At 40.9% G+C, this 25,848-nt stretch overlaps 1 protein-coding gene across 1 annotated transcript; it reads left to right on the top strand.

Annotated features, from left to right (window-relative positions):
• Nucleotides 1-1,865: 1,865 nt before the first annotated feature.
• On the top strand, nt 1,866-25,276 carry kdm2bb (lysine (K)-specific demethylase 2Bb; the record flags this gene model as incomplete). The annotated part of the gene is made up of 21 exons (XM_080476456.1): nt 1,866-1,910; nt 2,433-2,577; nt 2,658-2,736; nt 2,926-2,976; nt 4,058-4,232; nt 4,970-5,076; nt 6,784-6,877; nt 7,245-7,398; nt 7,569-7,684; nt 8,448-8,568; nt 9,394-9,800; nt 10,249-10,335; nt 15,649-15,879; nt 17,683-17,826; nt 17,919-18,005; nt 18,113-18,442; nt 18,972-20,044; nt 20,128-20,291; nt 22,844-23,005; nt 23,944-24,162; nt 25,035-25,276. 21 exons carry the CDS (start codon nt 1,866-1,868, stop codon nt 25,214-25,216), a joined length of 4,173 nt encoding a protein of 1,390 aa, XP_080332582.1. The 3' UTR covers nt 25,217-25,276.
• Nucleotides 25,277-25,848: the final 572 nt, after the last annotated feature.

Genomic DNA, 25,848 nt, shown 5'->3' with positions numbered 1-25,848 from the left:
TGCTGCATTTAAAGGATGTCTTTGTTTCATTTCAAATCCATCCTGATGGTGTGTGGATGATTAATTGCAGAACATGATATGAGTGTCAGACTATTTATTGACCTGACTGTCTCTACAAAGAGGGACGACCAACAGCAGTGCCACTGTTGGTTAATTATAATGTTTTTATTGCTCTTAAAGGTTGATCAAGTGGACTGGGTGGACAACATGTGGCCCCCTGATCTGATACACAGCCAAACAGAAGCCACAAATGTAATCTCCGAGATGAAATACCCCAAAGTGCAAAGGTATGGCCTTTACTGTTCCTGTACTAGATTCATTTTTCAAAGCCGTCTTAGGAGCTGTGAGTCAAAAATATATATATATAATGTGGCAAAGATCAACATTGAAAATGAGGAAAATGGCAGCTTCCTTTGTTGTAAATACAATTTCTCCTCCAATCTGAATGCCTCATCTATCGCTCCATCATAGTAAAGCACTGCATACTGTCACCTCCTGTATGAGCTCTTGATTGTTGCTAGGCAGCAGATTTTTTTTCTTCACCAGAGAGGAGGATGGTTTATAACAGCTGTGGTCTGACTGCACAGGCTCCTTCCAGCCAATCAGCAGAAAAAGCATCAAATGAATCAAAACCACTAGTGCTTTTTCTTTTAACCACAGTTTCAGCTCTATTCCACCATTACACACAAACCCTATATCCTCCCATGGAGCTCAAAGAGGTCACATGGTTACTGAGAATGAGAAATAAATTGCACAGAATAAAGGAAGAATATTGCAACCATATTTTCAGCAGAAAGGTCCAGCAGATGTTTTTATTTTACTGTCTTTAGTGGGTCCTTTACCTGAACTGAGGGATGGTGGTGGTGCAGACTCAAGTGAATAGAGGCTAAGGCCTCGTTTACACGACAACGTTCCAAGTGACAACTGCTTATCTGTTATGCCCCGATACACAACAAAAACGAATGTAACCGCAAAACTTTTTTTAACTTTTGGGGGTTTGTATAGACGACACTGGTACTTGGATCCACTGAAACCATGACTTTTACATACGAGTTCCCAAGGGAGAACTTTTAGCCATGGTCCCACAGCATTTTTTGTGCTGGGACGGGGTGGGATGGGACAGGTTTTTGTGGGTCCCCACTAACAAAAGTTCTGGATGGTACTGAAACAACCTTTACCAAAGGTTAGGATTTTCTGACACCATTGAGGTACTTATAACATTACGGAACGGGTCTCATAAGGAGGACCGGCAATGCAGCCGTCTCTTGATTGGTAGTGACGATTGACACTCTGGACAAGCCTCCAATATTCACCTGCGTGACGCGCGCTGCGCGTAAAATGCAACCACACGTTGAGTTCAGTCCCCCTGAAAAAATCCTGGCTAAGGCCTTGAAGCACTTTGTATTTTGTTATGTACACAACTTGAAAAACGTTTTTTTTTTTTTTTTGTTGCTAAAAAACAAAACAAAGCTGAAGTTGTAAAAACAGTTCAAATAAATCAGTTTAATAATGAATCTAAGCTGGGGTATCACATTAGTCCACGTTAGTTCATGTCCAGCATAAGGAATTTTTTTTAACCGCTCACGGGGGATTAACAATAATAACGTAGCGTTTGTGAGAAGTATCGGATATAATCTTTCTCCCTGGTAGTTCATGTGAATGGAAGCTGACGGATGAGCCGAGAGAGACGCTGACATGCCGTGACGTCGTCCAACAATGTTTTGGTTCCTGGCGGTGACGTCATACACAAAAACATGGTTCCCTTGTTTTGAACCTGTAAAGCGTGCTAAGTGCTCCTTTCACCCCCACTGCGCACGGATATGCTTTTCCGACACTGAGGGGCTGGAAAACGGTGGCGGGAGACGATGGCAGAGACCGCGGGGACATGCGCTGAGCCCGGACGCAGGCTGGTGTGTAGCGTCCGCCCCGTTAACGTTAACGTTAGCTTCAGCTTCTGGAGCGAGACTGGCCGCGAGCTAATTAGTTAGCCCGAGCTAACGCTGTGCTGCAGCGCAGCGCTGCCGCGGCTGTTGGTCAACTCAATAAAGCTGCTCAACTTCCAGCCGACACGGGGCAAACCGTGGGTATTATCGGCATCTTACATCTCGCAACTTCCTGCATGTGAGTAACGGCAGCAGCGAGCGTGCAGTTGTTAGAATTATAAGACCAAACCAACGTGAGTGAAACAGCTGCTCCCCTGAAAACGCTCACTGCGCGAGACGTACCATCAATCTGCAGTGGTAACGTGACTTATTGCGATCAAACGCTGGATGTGACCCACTGATCCAGTTTGGAAGTTTAGTTTTAATATCATGTTCTCTCTGTGTCTGTGTGTGTGTGTGTGAGAGAGAGGGGGGCGGTCTGGCTTTGTGACGGAGAGAGTTTCTTCCAGTTTTGTCATGTAAATGTTGTGGGGGTTTTTTCAATGGCAGCGCTCCATCTGCCGGAGGATGTACGACGAGAACGAGGATCTATCAGATGTGGAAGAAATTGCAAACATCAGAGGCTTCAGTGTGGAGGAGAAACTTGCCAGTGCCACTTACTGCGCAGATTTTGTGCACTTGATGGAGGGTAGAGGTGAAGCAGCTCAAAAACTTCGACTATTTCTGTTGGTTTGTTTGTTTACCAAATTGTTTACTACCATCATTGTGTTTCAGACTTCACTTATGAATATGTACAAAGGGAGGCTCTTAAGATCCCACTCATCTTCAAAGAGAAAGATGCATTAGGGATCAGGTGAGAAATCCTCTCTATAATGACTCTTTATATCCTGGATATGACCCATTAACCATCCTAGAAATACAAATAAAGAATCCCTCCAAGAGGATTTATAAAGTATGATTGTTTTAGTTATATTCAACTTGAAGATGTTTATGTTTTTAACTATTTTCTGACATGGATGACATTTCTCTTGTTTTTACATAGAATGCCCGATCCAGACTTCACAGTGGGTGAAATCAAAGGATTAGTTGGTAAGTGACATGCACTCTCACCCGCACATATTTTACAGATGAAGCTTGAGATCTTGAGAGGAAACTAAACCATTATCTACTCAATACAATCTGCTGAAGTGATTTGAAACATGTTTATGTAATGAATAATACATGAAAGGGAGGGAAACAACTCTCCAAGTGTCACCTGAGAACCATGTCGTTTTTATTTTCCCTCTGGTAAATTTACAAGATAAATGGTGCAGCTGAGTTACAAAATATATGAAAGCATAGTTAAAATAACAACTCAAATTAAATATAATTATTAGTTTGCTTTACTTTACCTTTTATCTGTTCTTGAATGGAATGCAAACAGAATTGAATTAAAGAAAATACATTTTTCTTGAAAACTCCCATGCTGTTAAAAAGAACAACTTTAAGTGTACATAACAAAGAAATAATCTCAATGCACCTATATGTCTATACTGGATAAATTCGACATTTTATTGTTACTGTGGATGTGTATCATTGTTTGCTTTTCTGGACAGTAATTTAATTTCCTGTTTGTTCCTACCTGTGTGCTTGTGTCTCTCGCTGTTGCATAAACACTAACTTGTACAATGTACTGGGACTCGTCTATCTGTCTCTGTTGGTATTTCCATTGTACTGTAATCTCTTCAGTCTAATTATTTTATGCCTGTTACATATAAACGTTTTTTATGAGTTTAGCTAATAAGTCATTAAACTATCCTAATATTTAATCAGATTAGATGTTATTATTATTATTTTTTTAAACTAGAGACAATCAATGTCACAATTACAACTTAAAAATGCTTAGAACGTTTTAGTTTTACTAATTGCATTTTTTCAAATACACAATAAAGTGTGTTGAAAATTTTATTTAGTAATTTAAAAAAAACAACCCCAGAATGAGGCAATGAAGAATTGAAACCAAATGTGTTGAGGGTGTAATATCGCCATCTAGTGGCTAAGATTGTGAACAACATGTATGTTCGATTTCTGCATCTCTCGAGGATACGATCTTAACTTCTTTTTGCTTAATCTTCCCAAAATGCATATCAGTTTATAGTCATCTTATATTCCATGTTTTTCATCATCACAGGCAGTCGACGGTCAGTGGACGTTATGGATGTGAGCACTCAGAAAGGCTCTGAAATGAGCATGGCCCAGTTTGTTCGCTACTATGAGACACCGGAGGAGGAGCGCGACAAACTCTTTAACGTCATCAGCTTAGAGTTCAGCCACACTAAACTGGAGAACCTCATCAAGCGGCCCACAGTGGTAATATAACCTGACATTTTCAGCATTTCCTCTGTGTACAACATCACATCTATCTGTCCTTCGACTCCACCACACTGGAGCCAATAGCAGCTATGGGTTAAAGGTGGGGTTCATCCTGGGCAGGTCACCAGTTCATCACAGAGCAAAAACAGAGAAAAAGACTCTCACACACCCACATTCACATCTGCAGGCAATTTGGAGTCACCAATTAGCCTCAAATGTAACTTTTACAGTGATAACATGCAAACTCTGAACAGAATGGCCGCCGAGACGGATGTTCTTGCTATGAGGCGTGAGTGTAAATCACTACATCACAATTGTTTAAAAGAAAACAATCCAGATTTGTTTGAAGCGCTTCAGCATTATTTCACTGGTGTTTACATTTAAATCTGATAACCGGTGTAGGAACCACAATACAAGTTGTATATGGCTTTTACTTTTGTAAAAGACCAAAAATACTTGGACTCAGCTGTTTTATAATCAGGTTCATGTTATTACCTCCTTGTTTATTTTACTGGGAGCAAATACAAGAGTTCATTGACCTCAAATCAATGCTGCATTTAAAGCATGCAGTTTCTTAGTTTCATTTCAAATCGATCCTGATGGTGTGTGGATGATTAATTGCAGAACGTAATGTGAGTGTCAGACTATTTATTGACCTGACTGTCTCTACAAAGAGGGACGGCCAACAGCAGTGCCACTGTTGGTTAATTATAACATTTTTATTGCTCTTAAAGGTTGATCAAGTGGACTGGGTGGACAACATGTGGCCCCCTGATCTGATACACAGCCAAACAGAAGCCACAAATGTAATCTCCGAGATGAAATACCCCAAAGTGCAAAGGTATGGCCTTTACTGTTCCTGTCCTAGATTCATTTTTCAAAGCCGTCTTAAGAGCTGTGAGTCAAAAAAAAATATATATAATGTGACAAGGATCAACATCGAAAATGAGGAAAATGGCAGCTTCCTTTGTTGTAAATACAATTTCTCCTCCAATCTGAATGCCTCATCTATCGCTCCATCATAGTAAAGCACTGCATACTGTCACCTCCTGTATGAGCTCTTGATTGTTGCTAGGCAGCAGATTTTTTTTCTTCACCAGAGAGGAGGATGGTTTATAACAGCTGTGGTCTGACTGCACAGGCTCCTTCCAGCCAATCAGCAGAAGAAGCATTAAATGAATCAAAACCACTGGTGCTTTTTCTTTTAACCACAGTTTCAGCTCTATTCCACCATTACACACAAACCCTATTATTCCCCCATGGAGCTCAAAGAGGTCACATGGTTACTGAGAATGAGAAATAATTTGCACAGAATAAAGGAAGAAAATATCACTTTTAAATAAAACCTGGTATAGCAAATAACTGCTGTCATATCTTCTGCAGAAAGGTCCTGCAGCAGTTTTTATTTCACCACTAGTGGGCAGTTCTTACACTGAACTGAGGGATGAGGGTGGTGCAGGCACGCCACACAAATCAGTGTCTGTCATTATGTGTGTGTAGCTACACTTGCTGTGGTCTTTAGGATGAAGCGGGTGGCCTTTAACCTATTATACTGAATTCAATAAAAAAATTATTAATGGAAAACTTTACTATATTGTTTTGTTGAATGACATTTCTATAATTCAAGATTTTAAAGTCAGTATAAATTTAGCCCAAGGCATGTCAGTAATACAAACAAATCTCTTGTAAAGTGGCATGAAACTGACTAAACTGTATTAAAAATGGATTTCAAGATTCTAAATGTATAAAGTAAATTATTAAATACCACAATACATTTTTTTTAAAAATTTAATTAAATTTGATTATAAAAACAGACTTAGTGAGTGTGTTTAACAAAAGATATTGTCACTTGCATTGTTATTTTTTGTGCGCGGAACTGATGTCCAAGCTCAGTTGTCAAAAGGTGCACTAATTTAGAATTTTATATGAAATACTACAAAAATAGCACATGTTATCATCTCACTGATTAGCGATGATAACAGTTTCTTCTTATATTCTAGTATTTCTTTTAATTTACTGTTGTTTGTTTAGAAAGAATATAGTCAGTTTCAGCCTTGATAAGGCACATGTCTGAAAGAAGAACACTCTGTTCATTAGTTGAAGAAAGCTGGGAGTATTGATGATTATTTGAGTCGGAAAGAAAATGAAAACTAACCTCAGAGTTTAGCAATGTGAAGTTACATCTTCGAAGACACTGTAAATGGATTCCTTAGAAATGTGTTAATTTCCCTTTTCTGTTTACACTCCAGCAGGGATTTTTTTTTCCGCTTGCAAGCTGGTTTCATGCAGCTAAATTAGAAAATAATTTATGCCTTGGGGTGCTAATCATTCCTCAATTAAATTCCAGTGAAGAGATATCCTATTGTGAATGATTTCCTATGCTGCAGTGCTAATGTGCGCTATTTCTGATGGTGTTTTCTATTTTCCCCCCGTTTAAAGCACAGCAATTAACTGGCAGTGCTAACCTATAAATGTTGATAAATATCAAGTGGATCTCGGTTTGTTTACATAATTCCACTGTGACTCATGTGAATTATTTTCCTATCAGATATTGTTTGATGAGCGTGAAAGGATGCTACACAGACTTCCACATCGACTTTGGGGGAACTTCAGTTTGGTATCACGTATTCAAGGGACAGAAAGTAAGTGGAATGTTTTGTATTCTGAACACTCATCATTTTGATAAATCATTTTTTTTTTTCACTCTGGGTGTTGAAAACCCATCATCAAAAATAAAATAATTCCATCCAATCCAACTTATTCAGTCCTGCAATTTTGTGTCTCAGTAAGATTTGTTTTTGGTGATACCCTCTACTTATTTCTCACCGAAAAATTAAACGGAGAAAATAATTCAACCGAGGAAAGGAGACATCCCCCTGAACCAAAGATTTTTCTTGTTGCCCCTTGAAGCTCTCTAGCAGTTAAAAAACTGTTTTCTCAGCCTTGAATGTTCCCGGCTTTAAGACATCTGCTGTATTAGGAGAGTAAACGTGTGCTGCTTCTCCTCAGGTGTTCTGGCTTGTGCCTCCAACTCCTCATAACCTCGCCCTGTACGAGGACTGGGTCCTGTCAGGGAAGCAGAGCGATGTCTTCCTGGGAGATCGAGCAGATGGATGCCAGAGAGTGGAGCTTAAGCAGGGATACACCTTCTTCATCCCATCTGGTGTGTTGGCATGGTTATTCCAAAGTAGCCAGCAGGAACTGATGACTTACCGCTTGAATGAACTGAACTTCATCTGATCATTACACATTGCGTTTGCCTCCAAGAGTTTGTGTGAATCTTCTCTTTGTTTCTTCCGTCTTTCTCCTGTCCTTGCGTTACTTGTAATTAAGGGTGGATCCATGCCGTCTACACTCCCGTAGACACGCTGGTGTTTGGAGGCAACATTCTGCACAGCTTTAACATTCCTATGCAGCTTACCATCCATGAGATAGAGAACAGGACAAAGGTAGGAGTCTGCATCCTCCTGACGGGTGGCTGAACTCTGATCTGCACCGTATTACACTAAACTCTGCGTGGGGTAAATCAATCTCTGTGAGAATCAGAGGAAGGTCAAGAGTTCTTCTGCAATAGGTTGAGATGTGGTGGAGGAGGAAGAGGAGGAGGAGGAGGAGGAGGAGGAGGAGGAACAGCTTCGGTTGACACTGAAAGACAAGCTGGGGAAGTCAAACAGTTGAGGATGGGAGATTGAGAGAAGTCTCGTAATTTTTCATCAAAGTTTGATCAGCTTGACATACAGAGGTTTGGAATCGTTATTAAATGATAAAAATGACCAGCGATTTCACAAATGCAAAGAAACAATAAAATCTACGAAAGTTAGTACAATGAAATCCTCTGACTTGAGTTGAACAGTGAAATTTCAAAATAGCTTTTGTTTTATTTCTTGTAATTTCATTAAAAAAAACAAAACAATCATTAATACCGGGGCTATGATATAGTATTTTGAAATATGAGAATATTTATATCATAAAATGTGCTTCATACCTAATCTTTGGGTTGTACACCTGAAAGAAGCTGCAGTTTTGTGTGTGAGACTGAGTGAGAACTGGCTTTGTGTTTATGGAACACAACATGATACAAGTAATGTTAACAGGCTGTACTGTTTGTCTCCACACTGACTTATGTGATATATATCCTGATCACACTCTGACATGGAAAAGGAGATTTGATTAAAATGAATGATTTGTCAAATTTCTTTGTCATTCCTTCAGGTTCATTCCAAATTCCGGTTCCCCTTCTACTACGAGATGTGCTGGTATGTCCTGGAGAGATACCTGAACTGTCTGACCAAGCGCTCCTACTTTTCTCAGGATATCCGAAAAGACTCTATGGGTGAGCGTCTGTTAGATCGACACAGTGAAAATCTTCTTTCTGTTGCACTTTGCTCTCTCTTTCCAGTCTGTGTAAATCCAATTCAAGCTCTTTTTTATGAATGTATGAGAAAATTTGTCATGAATCAAGTGAAAAGGGGATTTACGTAGTCCTGAATCCTGAAGTTGGACTTTGTGGCGTTGTTTGGGAGATTTAATTATATGTTTTTGTGAGAACCGCCTGAGAGATAAGAGCCAGCAGAGACCAGATCTTATAATTTGATATATTTGAATCATTCAGATTAGGTTGAGTAGTTAAAAAAATTATTTAATTGTGTAACATTATCAGAACTGTTTAAAGTAGAATTTCTCCACCTGACCTCATTTATCTTTATAAGCTGTACAGACATTTTTTTTCTACATTACAACAACAAAAAAAGGTAAAACATTTTTTTTTAACGTTTTGATTGGGATGATTGTCTCATAAAATAATATTTTAAGATGCAACACTAAATACAAAAATGATCAAAATTACAGCTGAAAAGTCTTGACTTGATAAAAAATGGTTTAGTTTTTCAATAAATTGAAGGGAGATGTAACTTTTCCATCGTATTCCAAATTTATTAGTTGCATCTGTATTTCTATTTCCACGACGGCTAAGTTCAAAACTCAGTGTGGTGGCATGTCGAGTTGAGTCTCAAGAATCTAAATAAGCATTTCTTATTTTAAGTCACCTGTAATTATGAATTCAAACTGTAGTTTTCAGTCAAAGGGGAGTAAATGTGATTATTTGGTACGCGCACTGCTGTGTTAACGTGCATTACTGTGTTGGTTTTCGTTCTGTCAGAGTTTGACAACAAGACAAAGACGGAGAGCCCATTTTCTGACTCCAGAAGTCAGGACATGAACGAAGACTCATGTGGAACTCAAATCAGGGACGACCAGGGGGAGAAACCAGAGAAAGTTCCTCAGGATGGTCCCTGCTCGCCCGACAACGGCAGGGGCCAGCATCTCCGAGCTGTCCTGTCTGTTGACTCAGAAGACAGCTGTAATCCCAGCTCCACCTCTCTGGATTGCCCTAAAACGCCCTCCGACTCCCCGGCTTCAGAGTCTCAGAACAAATGGACTCATCTGACTGAGTTTGAATTGAACGGACTCAGGACGCTGGTTGAGAAGCTGGAGTCGCTCCCTGAAAACAAGAAATGTGTCCCTGTGGGGATAGAGAACCCTCAAGCTCTGCTGGAGGACGTCAAGGTAAAAAGACGAAGGGAAGTTTGTTATACACACGTCAAATGAAATCACACAGGCGCATCACAAGCAATTAGAAGATCTGTGAAAACTTAATGAGTCGCACTGTCATGAAGTGGTTAACATTTTCACTGTATGGAATCTCACTTTGTAGAGTTGGCATGTTCTTCTTGTGTGTGATACTCTGGTTCCCTCCGACCAACTAAGAACATACATTTTATTTTTATTTGCTGTCAGTGGGATTATTTGCCTCTCTGTGTTTGCTCTGCGGTATCTTCAGGTTGTGCCCTGGCTTCTTTTTCTAATAAAAGGAGTTTATAAAATAGGTGAACAGTTATCTGTTTTGTCAGTTGAAATTAAGGGAACGTTCCCATTATGTTCTAATTATTTGAGACGCATCCGTATTTTCAATCCACCGCACAGTTTTAATTTGACTCTTGTTCTCATTGTCTAGCTTGTTTTAAAAGAGCATGCCGATGACGACCCCAAGTTAGCGATCACTGGAGTTCCTGTGGTGTCCTGGCCAAAGAAATCAGTGAAGGTAAGAAGAGTATTTCCTTTGCAGTGTTATAAGGTAAAAAAAAACGTGTGATTAAATTGATGAACCCCTGATAATGGAGAAGCCCCCGTTATCATATAAACTGTTTACGTTTAGGCACTTGTTGCCACACTTTATGGCGCAAAAAAAGTCAACTTAACTTGTATTTTATTTGTCCCCTTCAATTAAGCCATTTCTGGCTTATTACTCAGTGTATAGTGAAAAATAAGGTCTTTGTACTTGTTTGTATGCAACAACAATACAGGCATTTTTCAAGGCTTTTGTTAAGCGTGAGACATTATCGGCGGCAGACTTCAAGTACATAAATGTGTTTTGTATTCTGAAAACCAATTCCAGTTTGATACACTCAATTTGTATTGATCTGTGTATTGGATAAAGTGAGCAGCGTACATTATCTATGATCTGCCATTTAAACTTAAATACTCTTCACCTTCCAAAGGAGAGGCTTTTCCCTTCTTCTATTTTTTGTTCCTTCTCCACCGTTTCATTTTAGCCTCTTTTCATAATTTGACTGTCTGTTGTATTTCCTAATAAAGCAAACCGTATACATTTTTTATAATTTTTCTACCTTACGTCTGGATGATACGTTTAGTTTGATGACAAACAAGCTTTCCACGGTTCAGTTCCCATTCGGAGTGGCTATATGCTCCGTCTTTACATTTTGTTCACCATAAGCAGACATAATATGACACATTTTAAGATCACATACACCAACATCAAGTCAGGTCTGGAGAGGTCTTTCTGTGTGGACTTTACATTTTCTATATATGTGCATTGGCTTTCTGTTGACTTCAAATTCAACTTTATTGTCATATGTACAAGCGCAAACATGTTTCCCTGCACAATGAAATTCTTTCTTTGCTGTCCACAGAGAATGGCAACATTAGAATAGAATATTTAAACAGAGTGAAAGACTAAAAGGAGCAGTGCAATTTTTTAAAAACTATATATTAAACATGTTTGAGGCTGATTGGCAATTTTAAATTCCCAGTGAGTGTTTTTCTGTGTATATTTTTTCTAGTTAGTTAACATTAGTTGAATATGAGGCTGAATTGAGGCTTCAACATTAACTAATGGAATGTAATAGAGTAAGAAAATTACTGAACAAAAACTTTTGAAATTCTCCCCCCAAAAATACGTATTACCTGTGTCCAAAGTGATATAATTTAAAAAAGAACCAAACTGAGAAAAAATATCCTTAAGTCAGATCTCATGATTGAAAATCTTTCAAGACAAAAACTGTGTTTCCATTTGCTACACTGTGCCACAGTTTAATGAAATTGAATATTTCTATCAAATACCATCGATTGGACAAGCTTTTAAAATAACTGTTAAAGTTTTGGCCTAATCGTCCAAAGAAATGCATGTGTGAGAGCGTCTCATGCTTTATGTGAATGTATGGAGGAGGTGAAGTTTCTCCTCATGTCATATACCCGCTGGATCCCCCCCCCCTCCACCCGCCTCTCTGAAGCTGGTGGGGCCTCTTTGTGTTTGCCATTTGTAAAGAGATGCCATCTGGATCTATTGGCTGTTCACTGCCTTGTCTTCTCTTGCTGCGATAGTCATCATGAACATGATAACCCTCTTTTTTTTTGCATTTCTCTCATTGGATTGAGACAGATACCCCCCCCCCCCCCCCCCCCCCCCCCCCCCAGTACATATTCTGAAACGTACAGGCTTTCCATTGGCTCTCTGCCACCCAGCACCCCTCCTCTTTCTCCGCGAGCTGATCCATATTAATGAGGCAGGCTTGCGAGTGTGTGTGTGTGTGTGCGTGTGTGTGTTTCCTACATCTGCTTGTGGTATTGTGGAGCCTTGGATCAGGAGGGAGGGTTGTAGGCCTGGCAGCAGTAGCAGGAGTAGAAGGAGGAGGAGGAGGAGGAGGAGGAGGAGACTGCAGCCATGTCAGTTTGCTGTGAGCTGGACGCTGTCTGAAAACCAGCCATGGCCATGTCGTTGAGCGCTGATGATGAGGACTACGACTCAGACTCTGAGCAGGTTAGCACACTGAAGCCCTGCAGGCAGGCGGAGTGAGGCCGCCAGAGGAATGCTTGTGTCAGACAGAGCAGTGAGCAGCATCACAGGGCAGCAAGGAAATGGAGCTACCTGGAGACAAAAGCATTGATTCAGTCTACCCTCTGTGCTTGGGCTTTGATTTTTTATTTATTTTTTGCCTTTGTGTTTTCTTTTTTCTTTTTGGGGGGGGGGGTTCTGTTTGTGTGTGAGCATGCTTGTTTTTTCATGTGGCTAATGTAGTTGTAGGAGAAGGCTGTGTTTATATAGCCGTCACCCTCAGGGTTTCTGTTGGTGATTTCAAGATGCTTGAGATTAATTTTTAATGGTGTGTTTGTAGAAGTGCAGAGTGAGCATCGTAATACAGTGCAGTGAAAAGTAGCTTTATGTAAAACTCTCTATTGATGAGAAAGCAGCAATTTTGAAACTCATTTTTGATATTGTGTTGTATAAATGTCGGATGCATATAAGTGTTTACACGAAGAAGAAATACCTTTCCTTTATATTAAATGACTTCTTCCACGACATGCTTTTTTATCAGAACCACACCCCCTTACGTTAAGTCTGGAGCTGCATCTGGTATTAAAAAACGCTGACTGCGGATGAATGAGTTCATCTTGTTTTGCTGCCAATGTGATCTGGCGTTGTTCAAGTTTGGTACCGGTTACGTTCATGAATTTGACCCTCAAGACAAAGGTAACAAAAACTTGGCAAATGTCAACAGCAGGCTTGAAGCCTGAAGTCAGAGCCAAGCATGCCATCATCTCAGCATCAATCTCAACAACCTGTGACTTCATTTGCAGCCCGAGAGCCCTGCTCGGGCTGTGTAGTGTTAAAAACTCCAAAGCATGTGCTGCACACTTTGTATGTATGGAGAGTTTCAAATGGATTGACACTGTCAGAGTTTTTTTTAGATCTCGGAGGAACAACACACCAGAGTCGGTGTCGAGCAATTGTTTCATATTTCCTGCTTGTGTTTTTGTATTTTGTGCAGATTCTTTCATATCTTTTTGATCACAGTGATTAAATACTCCAAATAAAACGTGAAGCTTGTCTGTTTACGGCAGTGTAGATTTTCTACGTCTCAGTGTTGTGCTCACCATCCGAGTTCAAATCTCTTTTGCTTTGACAAAACAATTTGTCATACCGTTTCTGCAGTCTGTGCTCAGCACGCGCTGTCTTCAGTGCGAGTTTAATGTGATGATAAGTATATCCTTTGTAGCTCAGGGCTCTGTCGATGAACATAAAAGCCTGCTTCTGATAATGTTTCCCAGCTGAATGAGCTTTGAAGTACCAAGAAATTACCAGCTGGTCACTTGTACTGTCCTTATCACTGTACTGAGAGGACAAATGCATCTTGCATGTGCTGTGAAAAGGAAGCTGTACAGATTGTTATGGTTACTACCTTCAGAAACCCACTGCCAAAGGCTACAGGTGACACATTATGTGGTATAAACACATACACCTGCGACAGGGACTATTTAGTATCATTCAAGGGCACAAGACAGTGTTGCTGTCAACCTCTCCTATCATTTAATTCTGCATGTCAGGAATATCTGCTTTACAGATCAGCCACTTAGCTGTCAGTGGGGGGCACTTAGAGGGGATTTAGGAGACAATATGGACAAATCTGAAGTCTAAAGTTTGTTCTTATTTTAATACATTTTACTGGTACCCTATCATGCCTGTAGTTCAGGTAATAGGTGTAAAATAACGGCATTCACTGCAGGTGTGTTTGCCTGGTATTTGATGTGATTTGACATCAGCAGTTCAGTCATACCTTCGACCTCTTGTCTATTATTTGAGGTGAGTGACAGATCATTGCTACGCTGGGTTTCTCTGCTTGGGTATCTGGCCTGATTTCAATGTTCCTCCTTTTGTTAATCCCCACGAATGCCCCCAGAGCAGTCCAGTGCAGACTGCACAAGCCCTACCCCCCGAATATCTCACTCTAATCCTGTCTGGTTACCACATATTTGACTGCCTGTGTCAGCCTATTTCCTTTCTATTGTTAGAATAAATTATTGTAATATGCCTAAGATTGAGCCTGCTTACTTTCTCTGTTCGAGGGTCTCATTACAGTTCTTATTGGTTACAAGTCTGTGTGTCATACACTGTTCTGTTAGGGAATGGAACGTGGCTGTTGCTATGCTGACACCAGGAAAATCTGCACTGCCGATGTAACTAAAGAAATCCGATCTTCATTTCCAAGAGCTGCAGTGTTTTGCACTCCTTGTTCTTGTCTTTTTTTTTTTTTACCCCCCGTCCACACACTGCCACTTATTAATCTCACGTGATTACGCTTGGCAGCGTTTTGACGTGTGGCTGTAATGTTTAAAATACACAGTTGAGGCTTGTTTCTGAGCATGAGCAGGATGGGAATATAAAACTGAAAATAAACCACAGCAATGATGCTCATCAAAGGCTTCTCATCTTCATTGCCCACTTCTATTAAATAGAGCACATTTAATTGTGTGTGCCGCTCTTAACCAGCCTGTGCACCCGCAACGCAGAATAATAGGTCCTACTGATCCATGTGTGAAATGTAGCCATAAATGCAGCTTCTTTTTGAAGTAGAAACATGCAAGCAAGTGAGGTGCTAAATTTGGACGACGCCTCCAGGGACATTTTTGATGTGTTTGTTTTCTCTTGTATCCTCTGCTTCAGCAGCAGCCGTGAATAATGTGTTTATACACATCACGTTATGATCCAGTTTGTGGATATGCACCAAATGTGTGTTTGCATATGTGGATGCAGGTGTTGTTTCCGTTTTGCATCAGCCTGTGTTTGGAAGTGTTGACCCAGAGAAAGAAAGATTATCAGCCTGTACTGATGACATCCACCATTAACATTCTCACTGCTGAATTTAATGTTTTTTTTTTTTAATTATCATTACATAACGTGATTGTAGGTACTACCTAATGAGCCATAGAATCAATAAATTAAATGTAGTGTAGTTTTAAAGCTTTGGATCTGGAGCTTCATTCTCTTCTTTTAGTTGTTAAAACCATTTCTGAAGCATCAGCAAACCAAGTTTTATTGTGCGAGCAGTGTATCTGCTCTTCCTTTGACACCATAATTAAAAATTTGCATATTGTAATTTAAATGATTTGCCTTTTATATCTCGGTCCATGTGAATTTTGTGTCTGTGTATCACAAATAATTATTTTCACAACAATTTTTCTGCTTTGCCAACTAACCAAATGAATCTGACCTTTGAGTGAAATATTTGTTGGCTTGATGTTTTAAGGACTTGACACTTTGTCCTCTTCATCCTTTTAGCCCCGGACTCCCAACCGGCCGAAACCTAAGATGGCAGCATCTCCTGCCTCAGCAGTCAAGCTGTCGGCCAGTCGGGGAACATCTGGTGCCAGGAGGAGAAGGACGCGCTGTCGAAAGTGTGAGGCATGTCTGCGGACGGAATGTGGAGAGTGCCACTTCTGTAAGGACATGAAGAAGTTTGGCGGGCCTGGAAGAATGAAACAGTCCTGTATCATGAGGCAGTGCATAGCTGTAAGTACAAAATGTTCTCGCAGATTTTTCCCAGGATGATGCGAGAGGAATGGGTTGTGATCTTTTTTTTTTTTTTTTTTCAGGGAGTAAGATGAGAAGATTGATTGCAGTTTCTCAGTTTTTTGTAGAATACAAAGGCACAGGCAGCAGGCGATCAGCTTAGCAGGAATATTGAAGACAGGTGCAAAGAGCTACCCCGGGGGTGAAAAAACAGCACCTCCAAAGCTTGTGTTTGCTATAAAATCATTTTTAGGTTATACTCTGGTGTCTTGATGTAACCAGGTGGTTGCCAAGCAACTAGCGAGGAAGCCACAGCATCTGGCCAAAAAATAGTTCAAGCCATGTGGCCTTTTGTAAAACCACAACTTGTTTTTCATCATTTTAATACTGTGCAGATCAAGCAAAGGGAGTAATATGCGTGGAGCTCTATTGCAAGTTACCTAATTTGACCTGCATGCTGCTGACCCAGAGTACTATTTTATTAATTTACTTTTAACAATGCTTTCACAAATGTTCCGTTAATTGTTAACAGAAACCTTTCAATTGTGTCGTCAATGTCATAAAGATAATTAAAGTAACCACAGTTCAATTAGATTCAGGATTCATTTATATATTTAGGCCAGTTACATCATCGCTATTTCATTGCACTTCACATTTAAATATAGAGAAGAAAAAGCACACATTCTTCAAGAGCAAACGTAGGTCAGAGGGAAAAGGATAATCTAACTTTTACCAGGAAGAACCCTGCACAGATCCAGACTCAAAAGAGACTGCTTTTTTTCTTGCACAAGTTGGGATTAGGGAATAGTAAGAGATAAAAAAATATATGACAGAGAACAACAAACAAGTTGACATCAAACGGGTCAGCTAATCCACATGCTCATGACTTGAATGAGTTAAGTAACACGAGTCAGGAACTTCCAGCTTCACAAACAAACATCCTGGAGGGAAGACAGGGAGGAGAGACACACATAATAACTTAATCACATACAAAGGTGACATATAAAAGTAGAACGAACAAAGAGAGGCAGCGCCCAAGTAGACGTTACAGTCATGAAGCGTTTGAGTGTTTCAGCACCACGGACAGAGACATGCAGCAGGACCGCGTTTGATTGTTTTTGCATTAGAGGTGATGAGATCGGCTCAGTCTGAATGTTCAACCACAGATAAGACATTGCGGGATTTGCTATAAAAGGCCGCAGTTGTGTTATGCAACTCTCCAATAACGGTTTCACTTTAGGAAAATGCAAATACTGTGAACGCACCCCTGAGGTTCTGGGTCTCAAACACAGCTTCAGTATTCAGAGCTAATAATCACGCGCACACATTCTACTCTGCCGTGCTGCATTAGCTCGGTTGTGGATGTGACTGCAAACTAACTTTCAGAAATTGTTGGATTGACATACAGCATGAATAGGATCAAATTAAATGTATAAATCGCAGTGGCAGACCGTGAACAACATGGCTTTCAGAGCAAGGAATATTAAAGCAACCAAACCATAAACCCCCATGTAAACTCACCATTATCTTGATGTTCTGCCGATGAATTAAATAAAAAAAACAGATTCTTTGACTGCATGCAACGCCAGTATTACATCAGCCAGATTAGGTTTTTGTGCTCTCTTAGTTGAGTCATGCAAATAAGCTGTCACAAATGATTGCAGTGAATAGATCACGGAATTTATCGTTGTCGTATGTTAATCCAAATATAAATTGTTCCAAAATGGAAAAAAAAATATCGTAATGTAGTGATGAGGATTTTAACAGAAGCCCCATCTTTCCTCTCCTTGTTGTTTTGTCCAGCCTGTTCTTCCACACACAGCGGTGTGTCTGGTCTGCGGAGAGGCGGGGAAGGAGGACACAGTGGAGGACGAGGAGGAGAAGTTTAACCTGATGCTCATGGAGTGCTCCATCTGCAATGAGATTGTTCATCCAAACTGTCTAAAGGTAAATTCCTAAATGATGAATGCCGACTCATGATTTAACGCTGCAGATGTTTTCCCTGTCGTTGCTGCCTCACATTGTGTGTCTTTGCCCAGATTAAAGATTCAAATGGAGTCGTCAATGATGAGCTGCCGAACTGCTGGGAGTGCCCAAAGTGTAACCATGCGGGGAAAACGGGAAAAGTAAGCATCAGTCTAGACATCACTCTCCCGTTTGTTAAACATTCGATTTTATCTGAGTCTCGGAACAAGAGAAATAAAGTTGTGGTTCCCTTTTTTCCAACCCTTTGGCCTCAAAGCAAAAAAGGGGCCCAGGGTTTAAGTACGCATCAAACCTACCCGGATCGCTGCTCAAGGAGCCTCGATTAAACCGGGACTCGAAGGAGGAACCCGACTTGCCGATGGTGACCACCGTGAGCAGCTTAACTACCACGACAGCCGTGAAGAGAAAGGCTGAGCGAGATGTGATCTCCAAGAGGAACGACGAGGAGCCCCCAAAGAAACGTCCGCCCTTGCTCGCCCTGGATGGGATGACCCGTCCGAGACTCGAGGACAATCCGCTGAGAAAAAAGAGAAAACTTTTTGACACGAACGACGAACCCATCCTTATGAAAAAGAAGGTGAGCGCTTTACTTTTTCACAACTTTATTATTCCGCCTGAACAAAGTCTTAAAAGACATAAATAATCCCTTTCTGCTATCTGAGTGTTTTAGTTGAGTGTTTCCTGTCTTGAGTTTTCAATTCACCTTCTTCAAACAAAGGCTTTAATGTACATAAAAGTGCCTTTAATACGTCTGTAATAATGTGAATATTGCGAAGGGGGGATACACAGAGGACCAAGAATAGACGAACCGAACAATATAAAGATGTGAAAATTCACGGGAGAGTTTGTTTTGAGACTTCTTTATATTCAGACAGAGTCACAGCACATTTCCTAGACTAATTTGTTAATATTTGTCTGCTACAGCTGTGTGTTTGAGATGTGTCAGCATTTTTAAAATCCATTTACCCCACCCTCATTATCTTGAAAATGGAGTTTACAGGCAGCAATATGCAGAGGTTTTGTGGAAGAACGTCAACTTTCCACTGATAAACTTTATTATTCTGACTGCTTTAAAAATTCATCATCCTCCCTCTGTTCTTTCATAGAAGAAGCTTTCCAAACCTGATGAGCCATTTACTTCGAAGCTGTTGCGGCAAGTCAAGGCAGAGAATGATCACTGTGACGAAGAGGAGGAACAAGAGGATCATGACGAAGATAGATTGCCCTTGAATAAGATGCAATTAAAGGAGAAGAATGAGTATGATGACGAGGACCAGGAGGAAGATGCCGAGGAAGACGAGGCGGTGACGAAAGACAGAGAAAACAGCGTTGAGGACAAAACTAAGGTCATGCCAAATCCACTGTTGAGAACATGTGCGGCCAGAGAAAGCGATCAGGCCTCGACCAACTCTCCCAGAGCGGGGCCGAGTGGAGAGGCAGGAGACCCACAGGAAAGGAGCGCCGCTCAGCTCAAAGCTCGCCACCAGCGCAAACGTCTTCCCAACAAAGAGGCGAGCAAAGAGTTTAATCAGGAGATCTCCAAGACGGAAGACTGCCTGAGCAGCCAGCAGCACGGTGCGGCCAAGACCGAGGACAGTCCGACCAATCACAACAGAAGACCACTGAAGAACGAAGACTCGGCGACCAATCAGAATCGAAAACCACTGAAAACAGAAGACTCCGCCACCAACCAGAGCCGCAGAGCAATAAAAATGGAGGAAGGTGTGACCAATCAGAACAGACAGCCACTGAAAACGGAGGACAGCGTAGCCAATCAGAATCACCGGCCAGTAAAACACGAGCCTGAGAGTGACATGGACGACCAGAAGCCGCGGTGGCCTCTTAATAACGGCAGCAGTGACCTGGGTGACTGGCTGCGTCATCGGGGGCGGGAGGTGAATGGGACGCCTCGTGGGTATTCGCCGCTTGGCTGGAACCGAAGCACGCCGATCACGCAAATATGCCCCCGGCCCCTCCCCTGCCGGTCACCGCCCAAATGTATCCAAATGGAGCGCCACGTGATCCGGCCCCCGCCCATCAGCCCCCCGCCAGACAGACTGCCGCTGGACGACGGCGAGGCGCACGTGATGCGGCGAGAGACGTGGATGACGGTCTTCAGTCACCTCACTCACAGAGACCTGTGTGTCTGCATGCGGGTCTGCAGGACCTGGAACCGATGGTGAGTACGAGTTTCTGAGAACTTGCGTCCGCCGTTTCGTCACGCCGCGACCTCACGGAGACGTCTGCCGCGTCTCTCTACAGGTGCTGCGACAAAAGACTGTGGAAGCAGATCAATCTGAACCGCTGTAAGTCCATCACGCCTCTCATGCTGAGCGGGATCATTCGGAGGCAGCCGGTCGCTCTGGACCTCAGCTGGACCAACATCTCCAAGAAACAGCTCAGCTGGCTCATCAACAGACTTCCAGGTAAATAAAGACGAGCAAAAAGGGGAGTGTTAGTTTTTGTATGCAACGGCAGAATTGAAGTTTCTTTTTCACTAGAGAATGAGAAAAGCTTGCTGATTTGTTTTCTGTGTTTTAATGTCGATTATCTCAAGGACAAAAGGCCAAAAGAGACGAGATCTTTTCTTTCCAGGGGAAAACTTTGAAATTGAGTCACTTACTTTTTCTTATGCTATATAAAAAAAGCCACTGACCGATGGCTTGTATTGAAATACATTTTTAAGAATTCTTTTCAAAGGTTCTTAAGATGTGAATGACTTTATATCTGCGTGTGACAAATTGACACTGTAAACTGTCTCTCACTGTGTATTCACAGGTTTTCACTCTTTGACCCGACTCAAGACTTGCAAAACGCAATCTTAAAAGCAGCAATTTTCAATTACAAGGAAAGCAACTCCACTATTGCTGTATTTAAGACGGCAATGATGATTGATTAGAACTCTTGTGCACAATGGTGTGAGGAGCCCATTTAGCATTTTCATAGTGTGCAAGACAAATTTCTCTGAGAACAGCCACTTTTCCACCGCAAAGCCCCCAACAATGAATCCCAATAACCGAGCTTGTACAGCAACAAATGAAGCTATGGCTGATGTTTATAGGGGATGCAGCTTCTTGTTTTCCACTCACATTTTGTGGTTTGAGAGTAACAATATTCACTCAGACTTTGTTTTTAACACAATCTTTGGGGTTACATTTTATTGGAGATCTGAAACATTTGAAGGATTTTATTTTGTTTGTTGCGCTCAATCATAAGTCATTTCACAACTCGTGTGTAGAAGACACACATTCAATTTACTGTGTGCAACAAAATTATGCAAATTATTCACACTGCAGCAAATCTTCATAAAAATATCACCGTAGATCCTAAAGAGACAATCCAGGTTTTTGGCATAAAATAACTAGATATAAAACATCTTCTTATTTGTTTTATTGAAATATCCTGTCTCATTTAGCTTGAACTACAGTTGCAGGCACAGATGAATGACAACAAAGTTTGATTTGACTTTCTCGCAACGCAATGAAAAAAAACCAATCAACGCTAACAGTTGGATCAAAGCTTCTCAGTCTGCACATATACATCATTGAGGTTTGAAACAGTGAAGGCAGCATTGCACGGCGCCCTCTGGTGGTCACAGGAAGAACATTTCTTTTGCACCGCTGTAATAGCTCCCATCAAGTTTTGCTGAATGTGTTTTCCATTCTACTTGACCCACATATGAAGTACAGTCTTTAAGAGAACTGCAGTTGTTGCATACAGCAGGGACGGTGTGACACTTTACATATTTCATGTATTTTGTGCAGGTAAGAAGCGTCTCAAAGCCATTGAAATCTGGTAAACTCTCCAGTTTACCTGATCCAATGGCTTTCAGAGGCATTTATGATTTACTTCTGCAACAGTATAGAGATACAGTGTTTATCATTGGAGCTTTGTATGTAGTTCAACCTACTAAACTATAATTCAACAGTTTTTTTGTGGGAACACATAGCAACCCCTGTACACACATTATCACAGCAGTTTGTCTCCTGCAAAAGTGGTAGTTTTAGCTGAATCGTGTGACTGCAATGATTCAGACTTGAGCAGCTGCTTAAGGTTCTCTTGATATGAACAAAATGAATAATAACACATTTATTTATATAGCATTTTTTATAACCATATTTTCCAGAATAATATGGAATTCAGAAATATGAAAAACCAGCATTCAGTATCAACAAAATGATAAAAGTGAGTTTTGAGAAGGAATTTATAAGAGGAATTGACTTTGCCAGCCTGATGTACAGTCGAGTCCCACGATAGAGGATCTGGACAGATAAAAGGAAACTACCAGAGCTTCTCACGCTAATAATGAGCTTAAAGCTCTGATAAATGAGAATGATACTGAATAATCAAGGATTTAAAAACAATGATAAGGTATAATAACAGTTTGTGGGGTAATTGTGTCCTTATGAATATACACATGCACATAAATACTGAAAGGAGAGACTAATAGTTTCATCTTTATAGTTTCAAACACCAAATATCTGGTCTAATATATAATTAATCATATATCTCATATTAGAAAACACATTTTTGAGTGGATATGTGTGAAAATCATAGAGTGAAGGTAATCAATAGGACAGGTGAATAATTTCCCCTCTCATCCTTTAAGGGCTGCAGATTAAGAAGCTTAATAATAACAGTATTCTCTATTACAGAGAATGTATGATGTTGTTTTTGAATCTATTGTACAGAGAATTTAATTAGTGTGTTTGTGGAATTCCTTGAATAAGAAAGAGTTTTCATAATGGCGCTCCCATAAGGTTTCTTCGTTTGGATAATTGTTTCCCAAGAGGAGCTTTTATGAGACCCTCAGTTATTTAGATGTTGACAAAACAACATGTGTGTTTGTTTTATGACCTTGGATTACGCACACAGACACATTTCTTTACTGCAATGATCATGTGATAGATTTGGAGTGTGCAGCAGAGCAGGAGAAACCTTCATGAACAGAGTGTGTGTGTCTTTTCCCTCCACGCAGGCCTCCGTGTGTTGCTTCTGTCGGGTTGCTCCTGGGTGGCCGTCTCCGCTCTTTGCACCTCCAGCTGCCCTCTTCTGCGAACTCTGGACGTTCAGTGGGTTGAAGGACTGAAAGATGCTCAGATGAGAGACCTGCTGTCTCCTCCCACAGATAATCGGCCAGGTAGCAGCACAGCTTGTCCTTAAATGATCACACACGAAAGCCGAACGTGGTTCCGTTTCTCGTCGGTTTTTATCAAAACACAGTTTTTTAAAGCACCGAATTAGTTGTAAATATAATTGTAATGATTATGCATATGATAATATCTGTTGTTCTGGGGTTCCCACACTTTGACAACCCCTGTTTTGGAAGATGGAGAAATCAGCTAAACATGCTAGACAACAGACAAACAGGCCAGAATAATTTCCTGAAATCTTCCCCACGACTTACTGCAGTTTGCTACAGATTGCATTAAGTCGTGCATTTACCGGGAGCTATTTTAAACTGAGAGTTAATGCTGGGCCCAATGTCCCAGCTGCAGTGCTCATGTTGAGTGTAATTCAGGAGTTTGTTGCGTCGATGTCGTGACTCACTAATGTGTTAATTGTATTTTCTTTTTGACAACAATAGGACTCTTTGGCACTGAGTAGTATCAAGTAGTATAGATGAAAACGGAGGGACACACGCCAGTGTGACATATGCGTCATGGTAATAGCTCTGCTGAATAAGGTTCTAATTGTTTCTAAATGCTTCAGTTTGACTAAATTAATTGATTATAATTGGTTTCAAGCACAATATCTGCTTTTTGCCAGCTGGCTATGACAAAAAGAGCAGCTGGAATAGTCAAGTAACTTCAGTTTTTGTGGGGGAAGGTTGAAAAAGTGTAGATATGTTAGACGTGACATCAGCATTGAGCTTGGAGAGTTTGAAACTATCGACATTCAGTGCAAACAAACCTATGTTTAAAGGTCCGCCAGACATCTCCGATTGAAAGCTTCCAAATAACAATGTGGGTCCCAACAGCCATGAACATCCAAAAATTACAACTGGAAAACCACCTGACATAAACGGAACCCATGCAGGAAATATCCCCTGAACTCTCTGTGTTTTGTACTTTGCAGGTCAGCTGGACAACAGGAGCAAGCTGCGTAACGTGGAGGACTTGCGTCTGGCCGGGCTGGACATCACCGACACATCTCTGCGCCTCATCATTCGCTACATGCCTTTATTGTCCAAGCTGGACCTCAGCTACTGCAACCACGTCACCGACCAGTCCGTCAACATCCTGACTGCGGCGGGAACGACCACCAGAGACTCGCTCACTGACATCAACCTGTCAGGTACGCTCCGACCTGCCTCTGTTCGCGCCGCATGGTTGAGTTGTGGTGTAACTGTGACTTTGTCAGAGGCACATATTGACTTGTCCTTTCCGTCCACAGTGGGTTACACATATAGTGATTTTTATACACCAATACTAGTGGCTTTGCTCCTTATACCTCATTAGCCACTGCTGCAGAGCTTCCCACAAAGCGCAGGTTCAGTCTTCACATTGATTTCTCAGCTTCCAGACAGTAACAGGTTTCACTTCATGGCTGCTCAGGTTGAAAATCAATGTGACCGATGAGCGATGCAGCAGGGTGCAACTTTGTTAAATGGTACATCTGCTGCCAAAAGGAAATGTGGTGGTGGGTCCTCCTGAACACCCCCCATGGGAGTTAAGATGGAATATAAAGTCTATTTGGCACACCTTTGTAAAAGTAAAATGATGCATCCTGCAAAAACTGGAAAGTTTTTTATGAAAACAGTTTCATGTCAAGGCACGTCTAAAAAACAAAGAACACTTTTTGTGGATCCCGGACATATTGTTTTTATGACTTATAGGACAAATTTATAATAAAAAAAATTAAAAATAGGCTCATAATATGTGTTTGTGTAATAAATCCATAATACTGTATATGTGTTTCCTATTTTAATTAAATTATTGGAAATACGCACATTTCCATTGCTTCTCAATGTAAAAGGACAAGAATGCTAAAAGAAAAATGTTCACCTCTGTCCTTAAAATGTCTTCAAATGTTAATATCACCCCAGTGACCTATTTGCCCCCCCCTGAATGCCTGAATAATCCATGCAAGTCTGTGCTGTATGTCATTAGAAGTGAGCTGTTCTGCAGCAGTAGCTCATTTTGGTCTAACCCAAATTCTCCCCGCAGTGTGTAACAGGGTCACGGACCAGTCGCTGACCTATTTCAAGCGCTGTGGGAGTATTTGTCACATCGACCTGCGATACTGCAAACAGGTGACCAAGGAGGGATGCGACCAATTCGTCGCGGAAATGTCTGTTAGCGTGCAGTTTGAACTGATAGAAGAGAAACTGCTGCAAAAGATCAGTTAGGCCGACGGAGACGCCGACACGGGGTGAAGCCACCGTCCACACGGAGGCAGCAGACGACTGCAGGCTCGTGGCGAAGCAGGCGCGGGGATGTTCCTGTAAAGCCGTAAGCGGAGGCTTTCCTGCTGAGCCAGAATGTAAAAATAAACAAAGTTTTGTCCAGTGAAGGCAATATTACGAAAACCCTTTTTTTTTTTTTTTTTTTTTTTTTTTTGTTGTTTCACCTGTTTATAAGTTATTTATTTCTTTATATTGATTGTTTACGTATTGTACCACAATTATCTTTTGGTGTTTATAGACTATTTTTTGTTTCAATGCAAAGTTTATTGCATTATAGATTAATATTTTTGTATCAGAAAGTGTTTCATACATTTACGTGCAGTATTAAATGCACCACTGTATATTATCATAGCATTGAAGTTGATAATCAGTCGGCATTACTGTTAAGCTCTTTATTGTCGAGAGGCAGAAGTCCAACGATTCATTGCCAAACCGTAGGATGGTAGCTTGTGTTAGTGTGAGTGTTTTTATATTTGATTATATGTGCCAGAGCTCTGTTTCCTATTAGACGAAAGGTACTGTATATTTTCTTTCTCACGTCCTTTTGGATGAGATATCGAGCAGCAAAGTTTAAA

The sequence above is a fragment of the Lipophrys pholis genome (genome assembly GCF_963383615.2).
Source record: "Lipophrys pholis genome assembly, chromosome: 12".
NCBI classification, from domain to species: Eukaryota; Metazoa; Chordata; class Actinopteri; order Blenniiformes; family Blenniidae; genus Lipophrys; species Lipophrys pholis.
The sequence above is the reverse complement of the archived record's forward strand: the minus strand, read 5'-3'. Positions and strand labels throughout refer to the sequence as shown.